The sequence below is a fragment of the Hemiscyllium ocellatum genome, chromosome 11, assembly GCF_020745735.1.
Source record: "Hemiscyllium ocellatum isolate sHemOce1 chromosome 11, sHemOce1.pat.X.cur, whole genome shotgun sequence".
NCBI classification, from domain to species: Eukaryota; Metazoa; Chordata; class Chondrichthyes; order Orectolobiformes; family Hemiscylliidae; genus Hemiscyllium; species Hemiscyllium ocellatum.
This window is the reverse complement of record NC_083411.1, coordinates 75,484,774-75,501,788: the sequence shown is the minus strand read 5'-3', so window position 1 is coordinate 75,501,788 and position 17,015 is coordinate 75,484,774. Positions and strand designations below refer to the sequence as shown.

The following is a 17,015-nucleotide window of genomic DNA, read 5'->3' as shown; positions in this document are numbered from 1 at the left end:
CCACTCTAATCTTGACCCCAAAAATAAGGCAGTCTGATTAGGCAGTTACTATCAACTGTTGAAAACAATGTAGATCTCCAGGACTGTAGAGGATCTGCTTGATTCCAATCCTCAGTGTAATACTATGAACAAGTCAGCCCGCCATTCCCGATGGACAAATGGACATTAGGTGAGTTGATCGAGGGGCTAAGGGAATATATTTATTTGCTGGACACAGAGCTAGTAGATACTTTCACAATTAAACTTTGACATGTCGCAAACTTTTCAAGTCAAAAGTCTTTTTTTTTCCAGTGAACTCAATTAACTGGATTTTGGCAGTGAAGTGAGTTATGATTTAACATTTTGTGGGGATGGAATTTCAGGAGCAGCGAGCGGCGCCTTTAAGGCAAACAGCTGAAATTTCACTCAAAGTGGAATTGCAAGTGTCTGGATTTGGGGAATAAAAGTCTCGTTTGCTCGGTGCTGGTGAATAAATGGTGATTCAGGCTCTCGGACCAGGGTTTTGAAATAATGGCAGAAAAACCAAATCTAGAGGGACAGCACTTAGCTGCAGATGTAAGTATTTGTATACTTATAATATTTGAAAAAAAATTATTTTCATGTTATTGAACACATGGGTTTTAAGAGATGTTTATTTGCATGAGGCAGAAGTTGGAGTTGGTTTACTTAACTTTGCTTGAGCTGTTTGGGTGACAGGAGATTAACGAATTGGGTTCATTATACATTTGTAGGTTTTTGTCATGAAAGAGAAACGCGTTCACCGCTCGAGCTGTGTGAAGTTTGGGACGCTGCTGGCCCTGGTGGTGGTTTTGCTTCTACTGGGTGCCTTTGGTGCTCACTATTACTGGGAGCAGAGGGAGAGCAAGGTGAGAAACGGCTCTAGTTAACAGCGAAGCCTCGATCAGTGTTTGGTTGCTGCACTCAGTCCGACTCCAGTGGGGGTCTTATTATGTAAAAAGAAAACAAAAAAATGAACAGCAAAAGTCAAAGCTGCAAACAAATTTTAAAAATTCGAGATTTCAAGATTCAATAGTGGAATGGTTTTCTTCCAGTGGCGATATGCACACGGTATTAATTATGTCTTTGCAACTCGAACACAATGCCTCGCAATCTTTCTTTACGACCTTGTTTCCAAGTTTTGAAACTTCTGCAAGAATTTGAGGGTACACTCTTTTAAAAAAAAGTCAGTCTTTCCCCACCCCCTCGTATATCAAATCCTAAAAGGTGCTAGATTAGTGGTGCCTTGGTCCAAATTCGGGGGAAAAAAAGTGGTTAAATGTTTTAATCGTCACCTCTTCAAAGTACGTTCGGGAATATATAGTTCTCATTGGGATTGAAAGGTTCAGACAGGTGTACTGTCTGGAAATGACTGCTGGTGTGTGTCGAGTTCAGGGACGATTATTTTAATAAACCCCAGATGTTTTAAGGTATTTCCCATAAACTCGGGATTCCCCAAATCAGTTTACAATCAAGTTATGTCGTTCTGAAGTGCACTTGCCCCTGTGCTTAGTAAGTTCACACATATATACCATATTAGACAAACGGCTTGTTTTTAATTGGTGTTGACTGAGAGACAATTAGTGGGCCGAATGCTGGTGAGATCTCTCCTAGACTTCTTTTAAAAAATGCTGTGCAATCCAGTGACGTCCATCTGGGAGAGCAGACAAGGCTTTGATTTAACAACTGAACAGAAAGACACGTCAACACTCCTTCAGTTAGATTTTTGTCTCTGAAATGGAACTTAAACCCATGGCCTTATGTCTCAGAGGTGAGACCAGTAATCTTGAACCAACGCTTCCATCAAAAATAACAGGCGAAGGGATATTAGGCCATAACTTTCAACATCCGTCTGCTAATGTCACCGACAGAACTCTCTAATCATTAGTGCTCAAATTACATCATGATTTCAGTGCTGTACTGGTACCCGTACCCGAATTCATTTACTAATAATAAGCTGCAGACAGGCAGTTTAGTGATCTCCCAGCAGAATGGAAAGTGGAACTTTATGGAATTGGTGCCAATTGAACAGATTAATAAGCAGCCAGACACCGAGCTGTGTCACCTGCTGAGAAGATACCCACAGGTTACTTGCACCATTTGACTCATATTTATCAGTGACTGGAATAGTCAGATCTTTTCCCTTTGCCTCTTACTGGGGGAGCTGCTCGATTTGGGGAAAAGGGCAATTAGGAGGTAAGGATGTGCCCTGGAGAAGCTGATAGGGCTGAGTACCTGCACAACACTTACATGACAGGACCCATGAAACAGGGAGAGAGAGTATTATGGTGCTGCAAGGACTGAAAGTGGCTCATCATGTCTGCACCAGCTCTTTGAATGGCCATCATCACTTAGTACCATTTTCCCAACACCCTTACACATTGTTTCTACTGAAGTAATCACCTTTTGAATGCCTCCGTTGAATCTACTTCCAGGCAGTGCCTACCTAATGCAACCCAAATTGAAAAGGTTGTTGGTACACAGCAGGGCAGGCAGAGAAATAAACAGTTAAACTTTCACCTCCGTGACCTTGAAATGTAATGAAAGGTCACAAATCTGAAACATTAACTGCGGTTTTCCCTCCACAGATGTTACCTGACCTGCTGAGTCTTTCCAGTATTGTGTTTTTATTACTTATCAACACATCTGGGCACAATTTTGCCAGTAGGCTTCAGGCCAACAGCATCGAGATCAAATGGGTGTGAGATACCTATGGGGAATGATCCCTCCCCTGAGACTTTCCTGGTCAATTGGCGGGCAGACCAGGAACTCACTGCCCACTTCAGAACAGTGTTTGAATGCTCGCAAAGGTGGAGAGTCTGCAGGACAGGAGCAGCCGTTAGATACTGCAGTAGGTGAGCAAATGAGAGAGGGCATCCCAAGATAAAGGTGCTTTTCCTATAATCCTAACTTTAAATATTGGCCTTAACAGCATGCTTTGGATCACAGGGTGTATCCAAATAGTTCTTTTCGGATTCTGTTAAATATATTTAAGAGAAGACTCAACAAATAGCAATTTGTTCAAATGTGGGTGTTCACTGAGTAATAATAATAATAACGATAGAACATAGAACATTACAGCCAGTATAGGCCCTTTAGCCCACTGTTGCATCAACCTGTAAAACCAATCTGAAGCCCATCTAATCCACACTATTCCATCATCATTCATATGTTTATCCAATGACCATTTAAATGCCCTTAACGTTGGCAAGTCTATTACTGTTGCAGACAAGGTGTTCCATGCCCCTACTACTCTCTGAGTAAAGAACCTACCTCTGACATGTGTCCTATATCTATCACTCCTCAATGTAAAGCAATGTCCCCTTGTACTAGCCATCAGCATCCAAGGAAAACGTCTCTTACTGTCCACAGTATCTTATCTTCTGATCTTCTTGTATGTCTCTATTAAGTCACCTATTAACCTACTTCTCATTAATGGAAACATCCTCAAATCCCTCAGCCTTTCCTCATACCAGGAAACATCCTGGTAAATCTCTTCATGCTTTCAAATGCTTCCACGTCTTTCCTTAAACGTGGCAACCAGAGCTGTACATAATACTCCATGTGTGGCCACACCAGCGTTTTATACAGCTGCAACATGATCTCATAGCTCAGAAACTCAATGCCTCTACCAATAAAACGTAACACACCAAATGCTTTCTTAATAACCCTATCAACCCGAATAACAATTTTCAGGGATCTATGTACACGGATGCCAAGATATCTCTGCTCATCTATGCTACCAAGAGTCTTTCCATTAACCCAGTACTCTGTATTCCTGTTACTTTTTCCAAACTGAATCACCTCATTTTTCCACATTAAACTCCATTTGCCACCTCTCAGCGCACCACTTCAGCTTATCTTTGTCGCTCTGTAACCAGCAACATCCTTCCACACTATCCACAACTCTACTGACCTTAGTGTCATCCACAAATTTACTAATCCATTCTTCCATGCCCTTATCCAGGTCATTTTTAAAAATGACGTACAGCAGTGGCCCCAAAATCGATCCTTGCGGTTCACCACTGGTAACTGAACTCCAGGATGAATATTTCCCATCAACCATCACCCTCTGTCTTCCTACAGCTAGCCAATTTCTGATCCAAAATGGTACATCGCCCCCAATCCCATGCCTCCGTATTTTCTGCAATAGCCTACTATGGGGAACCTTATCGGTGCAGATGATATTAAGAGTAACAAATGGAAAAGAAAGGGAAAAAAGCAACAAACTTCACGCCTTTCTGTCCATCAGGGACCCCTCGATCAATGGCTGGTCTGGAGACTTCGATTCATTCCTGGCACTGTTCGCCATCCTAATCCAAGGTGAAACCCCACTCTCAGAACAAAGCGCTCTCTCTGTCTGTTATACAGTTTCAAAACAGACAGTACAGAAACAGCCACAGGATAACAAGCTGCTGGCACAATCTTTGGCCCTTAAAAGGAATGTTCACAGGACTCATTCAAGGTGTTGAATGTCATCATTAACTTTTAGCCTTTCAGCCTATCCAAAACACAGCCAGAACGTTATTATTCAGGGGAGAAAATCCCCTCCAGAGTCCTTTTCTTCCACTGGAGACCACCTGCAGGTAGTTACCTTGTTTCCTACTGCTCCTGGGAAGGTGGAAGACATCTGGAAAATCCCAGTCATGCCTCTGACAATTGGCATTAAGTGGCCATTAAGGAACTCAACTGGATACCCACCATTCGCAGACTGACAGTTGCCCCAGCTTTGAGAGAGTAGTCCAGGCTAGGATAGAGACAGGGAATTGTTTGTGCGGGCCAAGTTCCACAGTTACCTTTCCCTCCCCCCCCCCCCCCCCCCCAATCCGTGACTGGCCTCATCGACCCCGGAGTTTCATTCCCTGGATAAATTGTGTACCATAAGAGTTAGGAAGTTGGATAAAGTGAGTGTGATCATTATTGTTGAGCTGTAAGCACCACAATGATCTAATTTTGCAGCATCTGCTTGAAAAGCTGTTGTTTTGTTAGGGTGTTCTTAACATTACTCCATTTAATCCGCCTTACGCATAGAAAAAGTTGGATTGTGGATGCTAATCTGCAGTCACCGCAGTATTAATATGGCTGCTGTCTACACAACAATGCTCCCCTTTACTTGGTAGAACTACTCAACAAATCGGGTTTTCTTTGGTAACTCCACAATAATTTTTGGTTTATGGCTTTAAGCGTGGCCTTTTCTGCTATTATTGAAGTGCTTACACAGTACGTGTATGTTGCCAAAAGAAATGGCCAACATCTGACTGAGTGATAAAAGCCTTCAGGTTCTGTGTCTGACAGTGGCCTTACTCATCTTTGGGGGAAAAGAAATCCATTTGGAGAAAAGTATTAAAACAGTAAAGCGACAGGTTAGTGAGCAAATGTGCACTCAGTGCTCTACTGCATTACACTGACCAGGAAATCTCGTTCTTCACCTGTGCTTAGCTGATCTCAGTAAGAGCAAAAGTGGATCATTGCAATTGGTCTCAATATTCTAGATTTCAGGAGGTACAGGGAGAAAACTGACCATATGCTTTGTGACCAAAATTCAGCCATCTTCTGAAAGGATAAGATTGTATTAATCGATGAAATATAGGTCACAACTCACATCCCCAAGCTAAATATATACTTAAGCTTCCACATTTCATTTTCACAAACATTTTTAAAACTAAATCTTGAGCATTTGGTGAGCAGTTTGAGTTCGACTTGGTTGAGATGTCCTACACAACGAGATGTATGAGCAAAAGTAGCCATTTGGCCATCAAGTCTGCTTTGCCATTCATTGAGGTCATTGCTAAAGAGTTTACACCCCCGATTTTCAAATTCTGTCCAAGACCTTGTTTCTGCCTACCTCTGTAGCCATCTTTCACCGTGGAACCCTCCAAGATTTTTGTACTCTTAGAATTATGGCCTCATGAGCCGTCCAGTGTTCACCATTCTACACTGGCCTTCAGCAAGCCATCGGCTATGGACCACCTCTGTACTTGAAGCATGCCCTTTTGAGCCACTTTTTTGACCAAACCTTTTGGTCCTGATGAAGGATTTTGGTCTGAAACGTTGACTTTCCTGCTCCTCAAATGCTGTTTCACTGCTGTGCTCTTCCAGCTTCACATCCATTGACTTCGAGCATCTGCAGTTCCTATCATCTCCAAGTTTAGTTTATTCTTTCTTGGACATCTGGGTGTCATTGGCTGGGCCAACATTTTATTACAAATGCCGAACCATCCTTGAGAAGATGGTGGTAAGCCATCGTTGGGAACTGCAGTCCTTGGTGTGTAGGTACGTCCACACTTGGAAAGGGAAGTCCAGCAACCATGAAGGAATGCAAGGGTGGCTCAGTGGTGAGCGCTGCTGCCTCTCAGCACCAGGGATCCAGGTTCGATTCCAGCCTCAGGTGACTGTTTGTGTGCAAATTCCACATTCTCCCCATGTCTGCGTGGGTTTTCTCCGGGTGCTCCGGCTTCCTCCCATAATCCAAAGACATGCAGATTAGGTGAATTGGCCATGCTAAATTGCCCATAGTGTTAGGAATGTATAGGTTAGGTGCATTAGTCAGGGGTAAATATAAGATCATTTGGTACGGGAGTGGTCTGGGTGGTTACTCTTTGGAGGGTCAGTGTGGGCTTGTTGGGCTGAAGAGCCTGGTTCCGCACTCTGTCATTCATAGAATCCCTAATGTAGTTCCAAATCCAGATAGTGCGTGGCTTGGAGGAGACCATAATGGTGGTGGTACATCTGCTGCCTTTGTAGGTCAAGTTAGCAGCAGTTACAGGATTTGAAAATACTGTCAAAGCAGAACATATGCAGCTGCTCCTGTTGTATAGGAGCTGTGCAAAACTCATCCAGTTAACATACAAAAGGCCATCCAACATCTTTATAATGTTATGCCTGGATATCATATAAGAAAACAGGGTTTTATTATGGGTCTGTTGCAGAGTGTTTGATATATTATTTCTACTAATGAGGGAACCATAAATTATGCATGGTCAATCAGAGCTCAGTGTAAGAGTGACACTGTGCTGCTGTGACATAATGTGGTGATAAGAAATGGATTACTCATGTTAATAGACTTGTCATCTGAAGTCTTATAGGGCTGGGATTGAAGTTTATTACTGCTACTGTTTTGGGATACCATGTTTTATAATTCAGCTGAGAAATGATGGATGCTGTCAACCGGAGCAAAATATTATGTTTTCCCTTGGTGCCAGAATTTAGCTTCACGCCCTGGCCAATATTTAACCCTCAGACACCTTTTAAAAAGATGCATTGAGTTGAACATTACCAGAAATGAGCGAAGTGTCAATTTCGACAAGAATCATAGAGGGGTTCAAGCCATGAGTCGTAGCATGATGTGACGTACACTTTTCTGAAACTTACCTTATTACCCATGCTCCAAGGCACCCCACTTGCTGTATCTTCCATCTCTGTACAAGCTGAGACTGTCCAGGATTCCTGGTGCAATATTTAAAACACAGCTTTTTTTTAAACAGCTCTGGGGCTGTCCTGCATGGTTCCTCTGTTTTCACGAATTGTCCCAGACATGGCAGACAGAGGATTATTGCCATCTAACTTAGCCGACAGGGACCTGGAGGTTCTGGTGGATGCATTAGTACAGAGAATAGCTCTTGTCTTCCCTCAGGACTGGCAGAGGAGACTTACACCATCAGACCTTGCCAGCTTGGTCTGAGTTTACCACCTTGGTCAATGCTGTTTCCAAGTTCTGTCGAAACACACAACAATGTCACAAGAAGATAAAAGACCTTCTCCACGGCTAAAGGTGCCTCCATCTTTTCTCTGCTCCCCCACACTCACCCTGCCACTGCACCCACCTTCTCTAACACAGCTGTTGGGGGCAATGTGGAGAGAAAGCATCTCCACTGGAAAGCTGCAACCCCAGCTGTGGCCCTCTGGGAACGTTGGCTGTTTGTGATTGGGTGGGGGAAGGCATAGACATTATTGAACGCATGTACTACTGCCAAGAGGCCATTTTTCTTCATGTTACAGTCTCCAGCCTCTGCAGGGGACCACATGCCAACTGGAAAATTCCAGGCCCTGCGAAGTTTGCCTTTTTTAAGCATAACCAATTGGTTGCCTACCTTTTTAATGGGCAAATAACCACAACACCCCTCACAGAGACAACTTCAAAATAAGTTGGAGATGAGCACGTGCCAGCAGTCTGGCATACTGGCTAGTCCTACAAATTAGACAGCACACCCGCTTCCAGACCCATTACTTTTGCTGGATGAAAAATCAATCCTATTCAAACCTTGCAGAACAGCATGTAAACTAAATATTTTTTAGTGCAGCTAATTCACAACCAAGATCAAGATACACCACTCTCATAAAATATAAATCACTTCTTCAATATTTAGTGGCATGAAATTACCATTCAATAAAATGATGGCAATGTTGCAAAAGACAAACACCTAGCAACTCATTTCCTTCTCATGTTATATAGTTTTGGGTTTGACTTGATATTGCAAAGCTCAGTATTGTAATAAAATGCAAAATAATAACATGCATTAGAAATCTTAGCTTATTTGGGCAATGCAACGTAAAACCGAATGTGGGACAATTAATGTGCTATTTTGTTCTGACATATTTGATTTGTCTACATGACTTACGTGAGCTTAATACCACCCATGGGGCAGTTTAACTATTATGAAGCTTTCCAACTGTTCAAAAATCAATTGCTGTTAGTATAGCAATGCAGAAAGCTTAGGAATTAAATGATAAGAAAAAATGTCTTGAGAACCCCTATCTACTGTCATTATTACATGTAAGTAATTATTTCTGTGCACTGATTATTTCCGGCGCTGATCTTGTCTATCATAAATAAGCTTATCAAAGGGCAAAATAGAAATGACAATGTGAATCAGTCTAATGTCCCTGTCATGTGAGGCAGCTGTTCAATAATGATTTAAATTTTCCAAGCAACATATTTTGCTTTGCCAAATGCCAGCGTACACAGCACAGAGGAGCAATAGCTTTCAATTAGAGGCACTCAGTTCCTTAATAATTCTCAATTCTCTTGAATTATGGGTGCTACGTGATGAATGGCTGTGGGCGCTGTGACTTGGTGAATGATAGGTAAATAAGCTGAAGGGAATGAATGAATAGATGGGCTTTGCTTCATTCTAGAAATTGCATTTTTAGCCAGGCACATAGGTAAAGTAGAAACCAAAGATCAACCGAGTTCAAACAGCCTCAAGTCTCAAATCACCTCTAAAGTTATCTGATTTCCTGTTAGCTCTGTCAATAATGTTCAATGCTTTATGTTACATTGAACAGGCCCCAAATGGCAAGAAGGTAGGAACATGAGTACACTATTCAGCCCTTCAAATATATTGTATGATATGACTGTTTACTGATTAATTTACTGGAAAATTAATTATGAATGTGTCAGAATGAAGCTGGTGGCAAATCAGATGTGGTGCAGTCAATAATTACATTTTGTTTAGTTGCAGAATGCTGAAACTATCTTCCTTATTTAATTTTGTGATTTTGTTTTTAAATTTATGCTTGCAGGAAAAGTTTATATCATAAAAGTTACATTTCATTGTCATTTTCAAAATGTTGATTCAATTTGTTTTTTTTAAAAAAAACAATGTTAATGCATGCTGGTTCTAATTTTCAGGAATTGGTTTTGATTTTCGTTTGAGCTGTAAAGTCAATTGAGATTTGGATTTTAAAATAATCCAAATAGCAAATGTGATGGTATTATAGCTCTGAGATATATTTTGTCCTTTTTTGACTGAAGAAAGCTTGAGACAGAGATTCAAAGCCAATAAAGTAAACAGCTTGTGAGGCCTTTTTATTTTAAAGTTGAAACAATAGATGCAGCCTGAATGGGTGGGGTCAAGCTCTCTCAAAACCAGAAATTTTAGTTTTAGCTTTCTGCACTTGCTGGGGTCTTGAAGCGGGATGTGGAACCCTCTTATTCCTCCCTTAGTTACATCTAACAGCTGAGGTTCTCTTCCTGCTGCTAGAAATTGAATGTGAGACAATCTAATGACAATTTAATGAATTTGCCTTTGCCAAGGGTGTTTATGGGATGTTACACATTGGCACAGTTAATTAGTAGTAATTATGTTTATTAATTTGTTAAGCATTTCAATAGTTACAGGTAAGTCAATTCATTTTTGTCTGTATTTTAACAATAAGCAAAATGTACTATTTTTACACTAATGTCAAATAGTTTGACTAATCAAATTGCATCTGGAGTGTAATGCCTTTACAATAAGAAAATATGAAGGTCTAGACTACCTTCTTGATGTATTTTGAGGGGACTTGGTCTCATCCATAATGTAAGAGTGGATAGAAAATCTGTGAAGAATATTTTTGAAGTTAGTTCAAGGAGCAGCAATGACACATATACAATTTTATAGAATTGGCATCCTAGTATTTTATGGATATGTATTTCTAATCAGTGCATACACTCTTTGCTTGAGCTCAAAGTATTTTGCTGAAATCTCCTTCTTTGCTGTGCCTTTTGACTATGAGATCATTGTTAATTGCACATTTTAATGAGAAAAATGTTTTCTCTTGAAGAAGCAAGTTAAATGCATGATCAAGCGACAAAGAATAAGAAGGATAAATTCTGATAAGTGTGATGAGATCAGAACAGGAAAGGTACGTGTGGAACGTGCATTCTAGCATTGAACAGTTGCCATCAATTATCAGTTTGTGTTGTGCATTTTATTCTTGAAGTGTTCTTGGTTGGGGAAGGGGCTGGAAAGTGAGCTAGAGCTCTTTCCATTAATCTAGAATTACCTTGGGAAAAAAAAATCATACCTCCTCCAGACCTGTATGACTCTAAAATTCCCCCAGCGGCCTGGTAATGAGAAAAATAAACCAATGAGACCAAACAGTGTCGTTGTCAAGGCTAATTCTCAATGTCTAAATATTAGCCAGCGTCCCCATTTCCTGAGAAGTCCCTGTTTGCCCCATAAATTTGTTAAATAAAATTGTAGTTTGGTTCTTGATCAAAATGTTTGACAGACTCTTTATGCTGTGGAAGAGCAGAATGTTCAAACAGGTAGCACATGTCAGTCATTTCCAAGGTCAGTACATGGGAATTAATTCCAGCAAGTCTGGGACAGACTTTATGCTCCAGCAGATGGCAGATGTTGAATGGGAACAGGGACCTCCTGGAAAGTGACAGATGTCTAGACTTGATTGTTTGCAAAGTCTGGGATTGGTTTCTCAAGAGTCTGGTTAGGAACCATTGTGGGCAATTTTGTGGGGTTTTGATAGTTTTAATTTTACTGTAACAAAAGCAGAAATTGCCAGAAGAGCTTAACAGGTTTGGTAGCATCTGTGGAGTGAAATCAGAGTTAACAATTTGGGTCAAGTGATCCTTCCTCAGAACTGATAGCAGTTAGGAAAATGTTGGTTTAGATGAAGAAGATAGGGTGGGGAGAGAGCCCAAAGAGAGAGAAGAGCAGTTGGATAGACAAAGGACTGGATAACTGCCTGACTGGGAGGATGATTAGAGTGGTGCTGGAAAAGCTCAGCAGGTTAGGCAGCATCCGAGGAGCAGGAAAATTGATGTTTCGGGCAAAATCCCTTCATTAAGGCGATTTTCCTGCTCCTCAGAGATGCTGCCTGACCTGCTGTGCTTTTCCAGCATCACTCTGATCTAAACTCTGGTTTCCAGCATCTGTAGTTCTCACTTTCCTGCCTGGGAGGATGAATAGCTGTTAATGGGGACTGTTAGTGGCTAACTGTTTATAATAGCAGGCTCTGAAATAACAAGGAGAAAGTGAGGACTGCAGGTGCTGGAGATCAGAGCTGAAAATGTGTTGCTGGAAAAGCGCAGCAGGTCAGGCAGCATCTAAGGAGCAGAAGAATCGACGTTTCAGGCATGAGCCCTTCTTCAGGAAATTCCTAAAGAAGGGCTTATGCCCAAAACGTCGATTCTCCTGCTCCTTGGATGCTGCCTGACCTACTGCGCTTTTCCAGCAACACATTTTCAGCTATGAAATAACAAGGCTTGATGTGTGAGGGTAGGGATAAGGACATGGGATGGCTCAAGCCCTAAAGTTATTGAACTCTATATATTGAATCCAAAAGGCTGCCGGGTTCCCAAGCAGAAAATGAGATGCTATTCTTCAAGTTTGTATTGAGCTTCACTGGAGCACTGCAGCAAGCCTGGGACCGATGTTGGCCAGGGAACAGGGTGGTGTATTAAAAGTGGAAAGCAATTGGAATATCTATCTTTCTTGTAGACAGAACATAGCTGTTCTGCGAGCAGTCACCTAGTCTATGCTTCATTTCCCCAATGTGGAGGAGACCACACTGAGGGTAGTAAATGTGGGCCCTTGGATACTGAGGAGGTAAATGGGCAGGTGTTTCACCTCCTGCGGTTGCAGGGGAAGATACAATGAAGTGGTTGGGATTGCTGGGAGTGAAGGGAGAGTAGACCAGGATGTCCCATAGGGAATTGTCCCTGCGGAAAGCTGATAAGTGGGGTCGGTGGGGGGAAGAGGTGGAATATGTGTCTGGTAGTAGCATCTCGCTGGCGGTGGTGGCAATGGTGGCTAATGATGCTGTGGATGGGGATGCTGGTGGGATGGTACTTGAAGACAATGGGGTCCCAATCGCTGTAGTGGGAGGAAAGTGAGGGGTAAGGTGCAGGAGAGGGTTTGGATCTGACTGAGGGCCCTGTCAACTAGAGTGTTGAGAAATCCTCGGTTGAGGAAGAAGATGGACATTTCGGAGGCTCGCTTTTTGAAGTTGGCATCATCAGAATTGACAAGGAGAAGCTGGGAGAATGGAATACACTTTTCACAGGAAGCAGGGTAACTGTGGGAATCTCGGTGTGTTTATAGTGGATACTGGTGGCCAGCCTTTCACCAAAAATGGAAATCGAGATGTCGAGGAAGGAGGTTTCAGATGGACCAGGTGAAAGTGAGAGCAGGTGGAAAATCAAAGCAAAATCGCTAATGTTTCCAATTCCAGATGACAGGGAAGCAACGCCAGTGATATCGTCAGTATACTCGAGAAAGAATTGTGTGTGGGGTAGGATGGGACTGGAACAAGGAATGTTCTACATACCCCACAAAGAGACAGGCATAACTGGGGCCCATGCTGGTACCATGGCCACCTCTCTGACATGAAGAAAATGAAGTTTTTTAAAAAACGTTATTCAGGGTTTACAGCATCTGCAGTTCTTTCCGTTTTTATTCAGTTTTACTATGTAGCAAATGCAGAGGTGGAAAAGCTGTTTTGGTTTGACTGTCTATCTCCGTGTTGTAATAATAGGAATGCACACCTGAAGTGTGTACTTAGTGGCACTGAAACCCCTAGTGGGTGGTTTAAAATGGCGATCTCCCTGAAACTGCTGAAGTTGATGGGAGGCTTAGTGACAAAGGTGTCTGAACACTAGGTTGATAGAATTGTGTTTTTGTTTTAACCTTTTTACAGCAATTATTGAGAATGAGTTGTGTTTTCATACAGATGATTCAAAAAGGTTTATGTTGTTTAAAAAAGCAAAACCTACAGGCCAGTAATGATCTATAACCTAAGATTCATGGCTATGGGCCTCATGCTGAAAAGTGGCACTAGCGTAGATTAAGTATAGCTTTGGAAGTACAGACTTGATGGGCCAAAAGGCCTCCTGTACTGTAAGATTTTGAGTAGGGTAAAAATCTAGTCAGAAGCAGGATCCTTGGTCTTAGTCTGACCACAGTTAAAATATATAAATGCTAACAGGAATCCACAAGGCCAGTTGGAGTTTCCTTTTGCTGTTGGGGAAGGAGTCTTTCCTGGCAGGAGTGACCTTTTTAAATTCAGGCCCAGATTTTCATCACACCAGACAGCCAATGGGGATAGAAAATGGCAAAAGTGACTCAAAATAGCAAATCCTTTTCCTGAAGACAGGACTTACCATTTCCAAGGAGGCAGGAGTGGAATTAGTTTGGAACTCATGCCTGTGCACTTGCCAGAGACAACCAGCCCCTTTCTGCCATTTAAAACTCACGTTGGTAACCCCACGGAGTGGAACCTGGAGTAGACAGGATTGATTAGTTGAGAGTCGGTCATTGGTGCATTCATTTGGGTTACCCAGGGTATCCTTTAGTGAGCTGTGGTAGCCCAAAGGACACGTTTTCAGAACACCTTAAAGATGGGGCTTCGGTGCCTTTTGAGTGGGGGAGCAGGGCAAGGCTGGATACATCTGGGAGATGGGCTGAAGCACATCTGGGAGGGAAAATGTTGTGTGCTCTTAGGGGACGCAGTCAGGTCATCTTTAGGATTATCTTCTCTGTGGAGAACAATGTGTAAAGGCTGCATAAATACCCTGGGATGATCAAATTTGTCAGGAGGTTCCACACCTGTAAAGACATGTCAATGCTATCATGAAGTGTGCCGAAATATCAAAACTATCAACACCTTTCAAAACTTTTAATGAATATCTTTTCTTTCTTAGGACTGTTATCTGTAATGTAGGACTTAACGAAGAATAATAAATTACATTTTCTCCTGTGTCCATAGATAGTTGTAGTTTCTAGGTGATTTGATGGGGGAAGGCAAAGAGAGAAGTAGGCACCATGGTGGCTCAATAGTTAACACTGTTGCCACACAGCACCAGGGACCCAGGTTCAATTCTAGCCTCAGGCGACTGTCTGTGTGGAGTTTGCACATTCTCCTAGTGTCTGCCTGGGTTTTCTCCAGGTGCTCCGGTTTCTTCCCACAGTCTAGATGAATTGGCCATGCTAAATTGCCCATAGTGTTCAGGGATGTTTAGGTTAGGTTCATTAGTCAAGGGTGATATAGATTAGGGGAGTTTGTCTCAGTGGGTTACTCTTCGGAGGGTCAGTGTGGACTTGTTGGGTCAAATGACCTGTTTCTACACTGTAAGGATTCTATTATCTATGATTAACATATATAATGTAAGGAGTTATGGGTAGAGAATCACAGGCTGGTGTTTTGTTTTATAAGGAGCCTGGGGAGAAGGGATGACAAAACATGGATTAGCGCACAATGTGAGGTTGAGTAAGAGGGATATGAGAGTGAAGGCGGATGATAGGGTTTATACATTACTATTTTAGTATACTTATTGGATGCACTTTTGGAGTCCCCAGATAGGCTTTCTGCAGAGCATGTTTTGGCAGATGGTCTTGACTCATTCCAGGTTGACTGGCCCAGTTTCCATTTTAACCCATTCCTCTGGACTGAACATAGGGAGTACAGGCAACCATGTTTACTGATCAAGTGTGCATAGATGAGAGTCACTCTGCCACTACACACTCCATCCTGGGAACAAAATCAAGGCCTCAGTCCTGCCAGCATGACCATTAACGTGGTCAGAAAATTATCCCCAGTGTAGGCCAAAGCCTGGGACTGGATTTTATAGGTGTTGCATTGTCCATTCCCTCAGCAAAAACAATTTGGTTGAGGATGCCAACCCGCAATCCTGATGACCGCCCTGCATCAACGTAACACCGGAAGCAGCAGTATTGGCTTTAAAGCCCAGCATTTGCCCATTTCTCAGGAGGCAATTCCACCTCAAAGACCTACCAGAAAATCAACGGCAACTCTACTGTCCCAACAGCACCAGCCGGAGGTGATGGCCACTGCTGGGACTGCAGGCTCTGCGATGTTGCCAAAGAGTCCTGTCAGCTTTGGGTTTGGAGAGTCTTGGCAAGAGGTGTGAGAAAGATGTTGAGCTCGAATGACTGAAAGAAAGGTTAATGCCCTTAATGCAGGTGGGGAAAGGTGTCCAGATGATCCAGGGGACCTGCAAAGGGACTCCTTGCCTGATAACAGTACGTTTCCCTCATTAGATGGTAAATGAAGGGTTCTAGTAGACCAAGATTTGAGAGAAGGAGGGAGCAGGCTGGAATAGACAGTAGTGGAGGGGTTGTTCTATCCATGTCTCCCCAACCCCTCATAAAAGTTGAGACAGTTAAGAGGCAGGCAGGTAGTATGCAGGAAGTCCACCCACTTGACATTTCCTGTTTCCTGCCTCCTTCATCTTCAACCCAACCAGGAGGGAAGTATAAACCCCTGCTGTGCGATCTCAAAACCATGATTCTGATGTAAAGAACGCAAGTGAATATCAAAAAGCATAGAAAGGCAGAAGGAAAGTAAAACCATTCAGGGAAAATGTGTGAGAATCATCAAGCCAAGAAAATGGAAAGAACTGAGATCAAATGGAGCAGTCTAAAGCAAAGAGCCAGATTTTTTCTGCAGATGTGCAGGTTTTGTGACAAGCCATAATATGAGATGCTCTGCTCCAAGCCTGTGTAATGAATCACATTTTTAAAAAAAACTCTTGAAGCACAATTGCATTCCTGAGCATGAGTCAAAAAGCTTATTAATGACTGTCAGCAATACTGAGACCTTCAAGTGATTCTAATGCTAATCTCCAATTTTTAGGTAATCAATCAGGTGTCACACTTGCCTTTTACAGATTTAATTTGGGTTTTCAAAGATTAAGTGATCATAATGCTCAACCAGAGCCAGGAATCACTAGCTTCTTCTGTATTTTGGTGTACTGTACAAATCATTCACAGCATAGTCAATTGTGCAACATCCCCAAGTCAGCATAATTATTGATCTATTTTTAATGTGAGAAGGTGCATTTCGTTAAATACTTAATTTTCAAGTTGCTATTTTTGTTTAATCAATGAGAGCTGAATTCTTTTGTAAAGCCACTGGAAAGCTATTTGAGTCTAATCATTTTCGGCAGATAGTTTACACACGAGATAAAACTGAGTAGAGAGGGTAGAATTACCTTGGATCTAAATGTCTTTGCTGTCAAACGCCAGCAAAGAATTTCATATCATGTGGCTTAAGGTATGCTTTATGGAAAGCAAGCCAGACAAAACAATTTAGTCCCACAGAAGGAAAGATGCTTCCCTGCTGCTGTGAATTTCAGAGGTGCAAGAAAGGTATACAATTGGTTCTCCTATAATATGTTTCTTCAATGTAAATTGGCTTTAATGCGATTGAAGAATTTAGACAGTTTTTTGTAGAATGCAAACTTTCCTTACTTGTATTGGCTTTAATACAATTCG

At 42.1% G+C, this 17,015-nt stretch overlaps 1 protein-coding gene across 1 annotated transcript in view; it reads left to right on the top strand.

The window, feature by feature from the left end:
• Positions 1-382: 382 nt before the first annotated feature.
• tnmd (tenomodulin) overlaps positions 383-17,015 on the top strand; it is a 212,046-nt gene continuing 195,413 nt past the window's right edge. Inside the window, exons 1-2 of the mRNA XM_060832212.1 lie at positions 383-555; positions 732-866. Of these exons, the coding sequence (XP_060688195.1) occupies positions 511-555; positions 732-866 (180 nt within the window). The 5' untranslated portion in view covers positions 383-510. The remainder of the gene's footprint in view (positions 556-731; positions 867-17,015) is intronic.